At 40.4% G+C, this 12,779-nt stretch overlaps 1 protein-coding gene across 2 annotated transcripts in view; it reads right to left on the bottom strand.

The window, feature by feature from the left end:
- Positions 1-9,769: 9,769 nt before the first annotated feature.
- STIM2 (stromal interaction molecule 2) overlaps positions 9,770-12,779 on the bottom strand; it is a 90,566-nt gene continuing 87,556 nt past the window's right edge. For both annotated transcript variants that reach the window (XM_075858876.1, XM_075858885.1), the window contains exon 12: positions 9,770-11,555. In XM_075858876.1, coding sequence (XP_075714991.1) covers positions 11,081-11,555 — 475 coding nt within the window. In that variant the 3' untranslated portion in view covers positions 9,770-11,080. The remainder of the gene's footprint in view (positions 11,556-12,779) is intronic.

Below are 12,779 nucleotides of genomic sequence, written 5' to 3'. Positions count from 1 at the left end.
ATAAAAGGCTGCATTACTACTGAGTGGAGACATTATTTCTGTGGGGACATAAAGGGGTATTAGTACTGAGTGGGAATTCTATTACTGGGTGAGGGCCCTAATAGTGGCTCTATCACTGAGTAAGGTATAAATGGGACACTAACACTGTGTAGGGGAACAAAATTAGCACGTACTGTGTGGGGCCTTTGGGGGGAACAAAAGGGTGTGTGTACTATTACTGTGTGGGGCACCTAGTATAGTATGTATAGGGAGTTTGTATAGAGGTAGGGAATAGTTAGGGAGTGCGCTAGAAAAGCAAGGAGCCAAAGATATCTGTGTCATATTCTGCAGGGCTTAGGAAATCGTGTCCGGGAGAAGTTGTCATTGCAGTCTTGGCTGGATGACGAAGAAAAGGTGAAAGTGAGCGACTTCAATCTGAGAAGACGTCACCTGTGAGTCACTCGGTATAACTATACTGTAATCACTTATATGGTCTGCAGATATCTTGTGTATAACTGGCATCTACCTCTATAAAGGTCACTGTATGGTGGTAATATTGGTCTATATATAGTGTGTTTTATTCACTAACAGTATAGTGTTTTTTTTCTGACACTATGTTGTAGTAATATGTGATTTTTGTTTGGTAGTTTTATTCAGTAACAGTATGGAGGTATTATTCAGTAACAGTATAAAGGTATTATTCAGTAACAGTATGGAGGTATTATTCAGTAACAATATGGAGGTATTATTCAGTAACAGTATGGAGGTATTATTCAGTAACAGTATAAAGGTATTATCCAGTAACAGTATGGAGGTATTATTCAGTAACAATATGGAGGTATTATTCAGTAACAGTATAAAGGTATTATTCAGTAACAGTATGGAGGTATTATTCAGTAACAATATGGGAGGTATTATTCAGTAACAGTATAAAGGTATTATTCAGTAATACTATGGAGGTATTATTCAGTAACAGTATAAAGGTATTATCCAGTAACAGTATGGAGGTATTATTCAGTAACAATATGGAGGTATTATTCAGTAACAGTATAAAGGTATTATTCAGTAATACTATGGAGGTATTATTCAGTAACAGTATAAAGGTATTATCCAGTAACAGTATGGGGGTATTATTCAGTAACAGTATGGAGGTATTATTCAGTAACAGTATGGAGGTATTATTCAGTAACAGTATAAAGGTATTATCCAGTAACAGTATGGGGGTATTATTCAGTAACAGTATGGAGGTATTATTCAGTAACAGTATAAAGGTATTATCCAGTAACACTATGGAGGTATTATTCAGTAACAATATGGAGGTATTATTCAGTAACAGTATGGAGGAATTATTCAGTAACAGTATGGAGGTATTATTCAGTAACAGTATGGGTGTATTATTCAGTAACCGTATGGGGGTATTATTCAGTAACAGTATGGGGGTATTATTCAGTAACAGTATGGGGATATTTTCCAGTAACAGCATATGGGTATTATTCAGTAACAGTATGGAGGTATTATTCAGTAACAGTATGGGTGTATTATTCAGTAACAGTATGGAGGTATTATTCAGTAACAATATGGAGGTATTATTCAGTAACAGTATGGGGGTATTATTCAGTAACAGTATGGGGGTATTATTCAGTAACAGTATGCCGGTATTATTCAGTAACAGTATGGGGGTATTATTCAGTAACAGTATGGGTGTATTATTCAGTAACAGTATGGAGGTATTATTCAGTAGCAGTATGGGGGTATTATTCAGTAACAGTATGGGGTATTATTCAGTAACAGTATAAATGTATTATTCAGTAACTGTATGGGGGTATTATTCAGTAACAGTATGGAGGTATTATTCAGTAACAGTATGGGGTATTATTCAGTAACAGTATGGAGGTATTATTCAGTAACAATATGGAGGTATTATTCAGTAGCAGTATGGAGGTATTATTCAGTAACATTATGGAGGTATTATTCAGTAGCAGTATGGGGGTATTATTCAGTAACAGTATGGGAGTATTATTCAGTAACAGTATGGAGGTATTATTCAGTAACAGTATGGGTGTATTATTCAGTAACAGTATGGGGGTATTATTCAGTAACAGTATGGAGGTATTATTCAGTAGCAGTATGGCGGTATTATTTGTAATGTTGGTCTTACAATCTATGTACATTACTGTGGTGGGGGCTGTGGGGAAGTGTGAGTGTGGCAGCAGATGATCAGGCTAAGAGAGTCTGCAGAGTGGCATGTGATGTACTTTGACATGTAGGTGAGACTGACGTGTAGGATGTGGGCCTTAACTGGTTTCCCACTGTATTTATACGGCCGGTGGTCCATAGTATATCTACGGTGCATGCTTTAGCTGGCTGGCTGACCGACCGACCGACCGACCGACCGACCGGGCAGCTGCAACCTGGCGAGGAGACAGAAGCAGTTTTCACTGCTTTTGTTTTCTCTGATCTCTTGTACACAGCACCGCTGCCTCTAATGGTCTCGTTGATCACGTGACTGGTCACATGATTGCCGGGATGCCATTAGTGGAAGACTGCTTCTAACTAGACCCAGCACAGCCCTAACCGTGACAAAAGTCACTTTAAGTCCACACATAGCGTAAGCACTGCAGATTATATGCAACGGATTTCAATCGAGGAAAATCCACAGCGTTAGGCCTTATTCACACGAACGTGTTATACGTCCGTGCTACGCGCGTGATTTTCACACGCGTCGCACGGACCTATGTTAATGAATGGGGCCGTTCAGACTGTCAGTGAATTTCCTGCAGCGTATGTGCGCTGCGTAAAACTCACGACATGTCCTATATTTGGCCGTGTTTCGCGCAGCACGCACGGCACACGGAAGCACTTCCGGGTGCCGCGCGTGATGCGCGCTACAGTAGTAAAATAAACGAATGAAAACAGAAAAGCAGCACGTGCTTTTCTGTTTGTCAACATAAAACCAGAGTGTCATAATGATGCCGGCTGCGCGAAAATCACGCAGCCACGCACCATATGCTGATGCGACACGGTCCTTTTGCGTGCGCAAAACGCAGCATTTTTTGCGCGCGCAAAACAGACATGTCCTTGTGAATAATGCCTTAGACAGTAGCAGCTGAGTGGATGGCATTTGAAGAAATCTCATCCTCACACTGCATAAAAAAATCTGTCTAAAAAACTTTCATAAATTTACCTGCGGTGCGTTTTTTTAAATCTGCAGCATGTAAACTTATGCTATGGAATCGCTGCTCTCCTGCTGCAGATTTTCGCAACTGAAAAAAAAATAATCTTATACTTACCTTGTTCTCTATACTTAGCCCGGCCTTCTTGGATGACGTTTCATCCCAAGGTGACTGCTGTAGTGGTTACATGGGATGAAACATCATCCCAAAAGGCCAGGCTGCCCGAACTCGTGACTACAGAGACCAGGGTATAAGTTTTGTTTTTTTTCTTTTAACTGCTGCGGACATTCCGCCCGAAAAAACTGCACCACAATTTTGTGCAGTTTTTCAGCCCGAAATTCCTGGGAGTTCCAAGGCGGATATGCTGTGTACTTTTAGGCAACGTATCCGTCCTGTGTGAACATGGCCTAACAGGGCCATGTAACTGGGACTGCACAGCATATTTTTTGTTACTATTATTTTCAAACTAGAAGCCTAAAAATTCTAAAATAGCAAAAAGGATGTGTATAAAAATGATGAAAAAAGAAACAAGCATTGTGTACGAAAACAGTGATTTCAGGTCCCTCCCTAAAGATGTTTGATTGGGTTCAAGTCAGGGCCACTCAAGGACATTCAGCGTTGTCCCTAAGCCACTCCTGTGTTGTCTTGGCTGTGTGCTTACGGTAATTGTCATGTTGAAAAGTAAACCTTCGGCCCAGTCTGAGGTCCACAGCACTCTGGATCAGGTTTTCAGTAAGAATATCTCTGTACTTTGCTCCGTTCATCTTTTCCTCAACCCTGACCAGTCTCTCTGTCCCAGCTGCTGAAAAACACCCCCACAACATGATGCTGCCAGAATCATACTTTACTATAGGAATGGTATTGTACAGGGGATGAGCAGTGCCTGGTTTCCTCCAGACATGACGCTTAGAATGGAGGCCAAAAAGTTCAGTCTTGGGTTCATCAGACACATAATCTTGTTTCTCACAGTCGGAGAGTCATTTAGGTGCTTTTTTTTTTTTTTGCAAACCCCAGGTGGGCTTTTACTGAGGAGGGGCTTATTTCTAGCCACTCTGCCATAAAGCCCAGATTGGAGTACCGCAGTGATGATTGACATTCTGGAAGTTTCTCCCATCTGCACACATGATCTTTGCAGCTCAGCCAGTGACCATTGGGTTCTTGGTCCCCTCTCTTACCAAGGCCCTTCTCCCCCGATTACTTAAGTTTGGTGGGACGGCCAGCTCTAGGAAGAGTCCTGGTTATACGTAACATCTTCTATTTAAGAATTATGGAAAACTCTGTGCACTTGAGAACTTTCAGTGAGGCAAAAAAAATGTTGTACCCCTCTCCAGATCTGTTCCTCCACCGAATCCTGTCTCTGAGTGCTACAGTCAATACATTCTTCCTCATGGCTTGGTTTTTGCTCTGATATACATTGTCAACTGTGAGACCTTATATAGACAGGGGTGTGTCTTTCCAAATCATGTCCAGTCAAATGAATTTACCACAGGTGGACTCCAATACAGGTGTAGAAACATTTCAAAGATGATCTAGAGAAATGGGAGGCCCCCAGAGCTAAATTTCAAGTGTCATAGCAAAGGGTCTGAGTACTTATGTCCATTCGAAATTTGAGTTTTTCATTTTGAATAAATTTGCAAGGATGGTGGAAAAACCTGATTTTTTTTATTTTTATTTTAGCACAATGCCTCAACATAACAAAATGTTAAAATAGTGAAAAAGGGTCTGAAGACTTTCCGAACGTGCTGTAAAAGTGACTGTATTTGGAATGTACTGGCTACAACTGTACGGACCGAGCATAGCGTGACTCGCAGTCCGTGACTTCCCTATGTAAGCTGTCATGTTCAGAGCAGTGGATCACAGCGTGCCATACCCAGCTATCCTGATGTCACTTTTTGTGAGCGGAATGTGATTTTAATATAAAGCTTTCATTTCAACTGCATTCCCTCTGCAGTTAGATCAGAAATATTACAATTATGCGTGCAGATTATATATAGTTACAGCGGGTCTGTCATCTTGTGAAAGGTGAAATATATAAAATTATAGCGCAATCTCAGAAAGCTGGAACATTTTGTATTTAGAAGGCAATGCTAAACTATCAGGTGAATAACCCAGTGTGCCCTCCTTTATAAAAGTTCTCATATTTAGCAGACACTTCTTTTTTTAACTTATGAAATGAAATACTTTTATAAGGTAAATAAAAGTGTCACTTCCAAAATTAATTACAATAGGCCAAATAAAGTATCTTAGAGTAGAAAATGGTGCAAGCACGGGCACAGTAATTATATAAATATGGCCGTCACATTTTTATTCTTTTCTCGTGCCCCATAATGGATTCATGTTGTACCCGAATACCCTTAGAGGTGCATAAGGCCTTACTGTTCAGCTCTTTGCGTCTGATTTCATTTGGATCGTACGTCATATTACAGCGGTACTTTTCTCCAGAAGCATTGCTTCACGGCACCTGACTGAGCATCTTACTCAGGGGACTCTACGTGCTGATGCACAAGTTTATCTTGCTTTGAAGAAATGGTCACACATAATTAATGCAATCCTCCAGTCCAAATAAACAAAATTTGAATATACATTGAAATTGAATAGTCAACCTACCTGCTACCACGCTCCTCAATAACCCAGCCTCCATTCTTGTCCCGTTTTCAGCACTCCAAAATGGCTATCGCACTTCCCTAAGGAAGTCTGGGACAAGCCCCTACCACATCTACTTCCCTCCAAATCGACGCACTGGTCCATTGGAAGACATATAACATCTATATGAAGTCTTGTACGTCACTACTCTCTATGCTCTGTACCTTTAAGACTTTGGCAGGCGTATGCCAATAGTGCCATATTCTCCTAGGCCAAGCTCAATTCTTAAGCATATGAAGCATGTCTGAAATTCTGCATCATTTCTGCTGGTAGAAAATTAATATGCTCAGATGTGGCAAAAAGAAATTGTGATGTAGACATGCCTGCAATAAAAACGGCAGATTTTACTTATTCCATTATATTGGGTACCCTAGGCTATAATCTACACCGTTTTGTCTTTTTTTCCATTGCATTTGGAAGGGGATTTTGTATAAATTGAATTCACATTTGAATTGTGCTCAGATAAACCCATAATGTGTGAACATGGTGAATACCAACAGGTTTTCACCTTTTTTTTTTTTTTTTATGTTTTATATTTGGGGTTCAGTAGAAAAGGTCCAAATATTGGAGGAGCATATATTAGATTAGGTGAGTCATTCACCAAAATAAAATCTAGCAGGGATCAGCCCATGAACATTGGTCTTCTGTCGGTTTGCTGAAACGGCAGAATGTGCCTTTATTACAAATCTCCTGAATCACGCTCACAGGTATACACAAGCACCTTTAAAAAATATCTTTATTCCTTCTTTTAACACTTTGGGTTATTTTGCAGTTTCTTTTCCAATGTAGAAAAGAAAAAAAAAAAAAAACCTGTCAACAAGTTGCGGTTATCTAATCTATCAGTTTCCATAATTTTTTCTTTAAACGTCCCATTAAAATTAATAGGTTCCATTAACTAATCCGACATTAGTTTCCTTTTTTGTTTTTGTATGAACCTACCCTTCATGAGTATATCTGGTATTTATAGGTCCGTTACCCAGGTTGTCTTCAGAATTCACTAAATCTTTTAGAATAAATCTAGGCCACAATAGGATTTATCAACAGCAGATAGTACGCACATAGAAAGACGATATTTTCTCTACAAACACTACATGCCATGCAGGGTTGCCAACCATCCGCTAATTCACGGACAGTCTGTGAAATTAGAGGACTTTTGGCAACTGTCTGTTGGGTCCAGAATAAAAAGAATGTGTCCTTGATTTGTATATTTATTTTTTTTCCAAAGAGCTGCGTATGTGCACATTGCGTTGGTTAGAGGAAGGAGAAGCGTTACACGCAGGCTGCGTGATTTCTCCTGAAGTACCTGGTTATAGTGAGCCTTCCCAGCCTCCGCGCACTACGTCTTGTGTGTAGTACTAGTTCAGTGTGTTATTATAGCAGAAAGGCTGGCACCCAATTCTCCTACTTGTCAGCACAAGCGAGACGCCAAATGTTCTGCTCAGCAATAAATCTCCCCCGCCTTCCCTGGACACAATGTGGAGGTGCAACGCCTGGCCCTGCACAGTAGTCTGCTTCGCTCTTCAAAATCCTGTTAAAGGTCTGTGAGTGGTTTTATACATACACTGCATAGCTGTAAAAAAGGATAGGGGTTCAAGAACCAAGCACATGGCAGAAGTAGAGAGGGTATGGGCACATGGGCAAACTGGATAAAAGTAAGAATTAGAAAGGAAAGGAAATTGTCAGGAAAGGATTGGGATTATAGAATATAAACATTATATTATAGAATACTATATAGTATAATATTATGGGTATATACTCTTTACTATAGAATAGATACAGTCAGCCCCCCCCCCCCTCTTTTTGTTCTCAGCCATCACCTTCTTCTATAACCATTATACTCCGGAGCTGTGGTAAGAAAGTGATGGCAGAGAACAAAAAGAGGGGCGGATGGGGGATGGGTAGGACATAAGCAGGACATCAAGGATATAAAGCTTGAAGACAACTTGAAATGAAAACTTGAAGAGAGGACGCACCAAGCTCTAGGGAGATCGGTGCAATTTATAACGATAGTGTGGCATGGATCACAGGAGATTAGATAGATCGATATCAAAAACATTACAAATAGTAAAAATGCAGACTGAGTTGACCTAACCCTATTATTATGCTTTTTAACCATCATCACTTTCTAACATTATTGTTTTAAGTCAGAAAAACAGGTTATTCTTAATTTTCTAAACAGTCTGTAAACATTTCTGGCAGTCCGTGATTTTGGGCCAACTTGTCCAGAAAAAAAGAAATTGGTGGTTGATAACCCTGATGCCATGCAATAAGTGAAAACAGAAAAAGTAATAATGATATATTATAGTATGCTTTATTAAACTTTTGACCTTGCAGAAGTCACTTTTTAATCAGTCTTCAAATCCATACAGCAGACTAGTTCTTTAGTCTGGATCTCCTCCTATAACAGCATTCTGGCTGTGTAGTCTGACCCTCCCCGTATGACAGCATTCTGGCTGTGTAGTCTGACCCTCCCCGTAGGACAGCATTCTGGCTTTGTAGTCTAACCCTCCCCGTAGGACAGCATTCTGGCTGTGTAGTCTGGACCTCCCCCTATAACCGCAATCTGGCAAGCCGCCTGTAACTTCAGTGTGGTGGTGTAGTGTGCAGCGGTCCCATCCAGTTGACACGAAAAATGTACGACACTGGAAACAGCTTGTGCAGAGTGTTGAGGTTTCTCTTTAAAAATATGACCTAATTATGTTCTGTCAAATTTAACTCAATTATGCACAAGATATTTTCACTTCTTTGTGACGAGACAAAATGTCATAATTTCATTCAATCCTCAACCGAAATGTGATTACGATTTTTCCAGATGACAAAAGGCTATTTGTAATACAAATATAATGGTAGTTTTACCTGGCTCAAATACCCACAATATCTCTCTCAGACCGGAGCAGGTAACACTAAATTGGGTATGATCCAACAAATAGCCTAAATAACATATATAAAGTACAGTGAAGTTTACCGCTCAGACGGCACTGATAACAGTCCAATATCGTTCAGTATGGACTTTCTCTCAGAAAAATGCAGTGGACAGTCCGCAATCCAATGAGGGTGTGGATGATGATTCTTATCCTTGTAGTTCCACCGAGCTCCTTATCGTCTCTCTCCACATTCAAAGAACTCCTGGTAGGAAAAGGATTTTATGTCTCTAATAGATGGAAAAAGGAAGACACATAGTGCAACACCCTCTGCAAAAAGATTGCTCCACGCCAAGTTTAATCCATACTCACAGAAGTAACAAGAAATAAAAGCATCAAGGTAAGTAAAAATCTTTAAAAATTCTAGGCGACACGCCAAACACTCTCGCTCTGTGGGACTACAGGGATAAGAATTATCATCCACACCCTCATCGGATTGCGGATTGTCCACTGCATTTTTTCAGGGAGAGCGTGTCCATACTGAATGATATTGGACTGTTACCAGTGCCATCTGAGCGGTAAACTTAACTGTACTTTATATAGGTTATTTGTAATAGTTTTTACAGTGTCCTCACGTACCACAGATGGCAAATCTGTAAGTTGGGAGAGTCTCCGTGTGAGGGCATCCTGGATATCAGACTGCTAGTGTCAAGGTGTCCAGATGAACAGATGTCACATTATTTATCAGTGCCAATATGGTGCCATATCTTTCTATAGAACCAGCTTACTTACAATCATATCAGGAATGGCCTCTTCAATAACACCATCTATTATGATGTCATCAGTGATGTAGCCCTCAGTCTTCTGTGATTGGTTAAATCTACTACAGTAAAATAATGGATATATTGTGCCCTAGACACAAAAGGCATTGATGATCGGTTAAAATACTCTCCATGAAACAAGGGTGAAAATACGATTTACTTGTTGCCACGTCCTGTGCTGGTGATGCCTACAGCATACTGTAATAATGTGTGGTGAATGTGCGGCCTGTTACTGTACCTTTTATATACAAGTCATGAAGCACGTGCCATAAAGTAAATTTTCTTCCAGAAATCAAATAAATTAGTTTATTGGAAAATTGTACATTTTGAAATGTAACAGATCTAGTGATTACGATATGAACAGGCAAAAACAACAGAAAAAAAAAAAAAAGTCGAAGTATTGGCAAAAGGGGGTAGACATACATGTCTGTAGTAGCAAAAGTATTATTAGTTAAAAGTGGCCTTGTGTATGTTACAACATGTACAAATCTCTTGTAGCAGAGAAACAAAAATGCGAGTTCGAGCGATGAGGGGCCCCAATGCAGATACTAGTCGTCCGGGCAGTGCGAGAGGTTTATGGCATACAGTACATTTTAGCAATACCCATGGTGTTAATTTTGAGCTATGAAAATGCATGTGTGTTTGTAACAATAGGAACCATAAACGCTACTAGTTGTTTGCACATCTGCATGCTAAAGTAGTCAGTGGGTCAGCCCGAGATACAGTAAATACCTCCGACTCCAACGCAGTAGAAAGGATAGCAAATCCAGTCACCCTTTGCCTGTAAACAATCCTCGGCTTATTGGTTAATAGCACTTAAAGCACCAATCTAAGTGCATTAACGCCTGTAACGATCCACAATCATCGCTTGCATAAAAGATCAAGAAGTGCGCCCTCTTGTTCTAGAATATCTACATATATCATACAGCTTGCAGCTCTGTGAAATCACAGTGAAAGCCCTGGAGAAACCAACACTCTTTACAGCAGGACGTCAATCTGGACCAGTAAGAGGAGGTGAATTTAAGCCTCCCATACAAAAATGTATGAGTGTCTTCTCCTTCTTCGTGTCTATTAGAAACTCTAGGCTCGACTTAAAAACCCAGTTGATTTAAAAAGTGAAAACCGACCCTCTTATCTGTCATTTTACAAATCTTTAACTATTTCACTTGCAAATTTGCGGGTTTTTTTTTTTTTCAGCCTGGAAAAAAAAAAAAACCTGAACAAACTGTAGTGCAATTAGTTACTTAGTCCGTAATGTAAAATGTCATAGCTCTGTGGAAAGATAAGAAGATGCTCCAGTAAACAAGAGATTGGGTAAGTCTTGAGAAGTCTGTTAGCGCTGGGTAGTCCGAAGTGGCTTCTTAAAAATGTAGAACTAAAAACTTAAAAGCAGAAATAAATAGATAAAAAGTGACTGTAAACAGATCCACTTTCCATTGAACTTCAGTGAGAAGAGTTCGCATGACCTTCACAGTCGGTAAAATAGTAAGACGAACCTCGGAGCTTCACACCCAGAACATCCAGTCTTGAAAAACTCCACAAGGAGTTACATTCTTAAAACGTTAAGACGCTTCATCCATTGTCTTTAATCCCATCAAGTCATTTACTTTGAGATTTTCTTCAGCAGAACTTTAATTTTCGATTGCTTTTTTTTCTCGCCATTCTGAGATATGTCATGTGGCGTGGTCTTTAGTACAGGAATTCCATGAACTTCTTGAACTGGCTTGCTGTCGTTAGGAGACGTAGGAAAGGAAGTATGGGTTGGTTTGGAGACTGGTAAAACACTGGAGAGTTGGTGTAAGCTGCAGGATTTCTCCAAAATACCATTGTACACTTTACTGGCTGGACTAAAGACCATGCTTTGGCTTTCTGTCAACCCTGTGGTGTCAGGGGAGGAGGCTTTAGAAGCATCTGTGGTCACAGGAGAGTCTGTAGATAAAGACTCCTCACAGGAGGTTTCCTCTTTTGAGATCTTCCGTTTAGGCTGCTGCTGAACCTCCAGACTTGAGGGGGGTGACTGCCTTCTTCCAATTGAAGAGTTTAAAGAATCACATTCCGAGCTCGTATCTTGAGCTTCCCTGACGACACAAAACAAATAAAAATTCAGAAAATTGCTGCGTTTGCAAAAATTTTTTGAAAAAAAAAAAAATCGACATTTTCGTGGAGAGGAGGCCAGCATTTCAGAAAACGATATCTCTACTATGGGTCTCAATATGACATTTTAGGGCAGAGTGGAGTCTCTTGATGGGACTCTGGGTCGGCCAGGTAGGTTTATGCATTACCATGATGCCCACTCATCAGTTCTATGGTTTTCCTTCGCTGTGGGGGTGAAGGGGTTGAGGGCTGTTGTCTAATGGATGCACTAAAGTAAAAGTGTAAGACTTCAGTGCAGCCTTTCCTAAATAGCAACCGCCAAAAATAGTCAGCAAAGACTGATTTATAGAATGATCTTGTGAAGCCGTTGGCGTCTAGACTTGAGTGGGTAATAAAATCTACACTATGCCCAATTATAGCACACAAGTGTTGGTTATTAGTATACATAAGATAGAGACTATATATTAAATAGAGAGAGGTTATAAGGGCAGTTTGATAGAGAGAAGTTTGGTTAATGTCCTGGATTATAATAGAAAGACATTTTTTTCCCCCAGAAACAGCGCCACTCTTGTCTATGGACTGTGCCTGGTATGGCAGCTATACAAAAGCTCATGGAGAAGAGAGGCGTTGTTTCAGGAAAACATAGAAGACCCTTTTTGTTCTTAATCTGGACAGCACAATTATGTTTTGCCAAGCATTTATGCCCCTTCGCTGCCCTAATTTCACTGGCATTCACTTAAGATGAATATCTAAGAAGTCTGCCACTGGTTGCTACAAGCTGCCTGCCTGGAAAAAAAAACCATGGTTGTTAGGCAGAAGAACCCTTCTATATAGCTCATACACAGTCGAGTCACATTATTATGAACACCTACTTTCGACGTCGGCAGCGCGTAGCCCATAAAGGAAGTGATGTGTTGTGGGCCGGCTTGGTGGGTATAATATGTGTGATAGGCTGTCTGAACACATATCGCTCGTTGTTGCTGTGGGTGAAAGGTGTGATTTATCAGAGTTGCAAAAAGGAATGATTATTGGATTTAGGGCACAGGGTGGCAGTATTTCTCAGACAGCGCAGATTGTGAACTGTTCGCGTGCTGCTGTGGTGAAAGTGTATCGTGTCGACAAATGGCACTATTGGGAACAACCGATGTGGAAACTGCGGAGCACCACGTGCCATTGATGTGAGAGGTCAACGCCGGCTACGAAGGTGC

This window comes from Rhinoderma darwinii, chromosome 1, assembly GCF_050947455.1.
Source record: "Rhinoderma darwinii isolate aRhiDar2 chromosome 1, aRhiDar2.hap1, whole genome shotgun sequence".
Classification (NCBI taxonomy): domain Eukaryota; kingdom Metazoa; phylum Chordata; class Amphibia; order Anura; family Rhinodermatidae; genus Rhinoderma; species Rhinoderma darwinii.
Note: the sequence above shows the minus strand (reverse complement) of the source record. Positions and strands in the feature narration are given on the sequence as shown.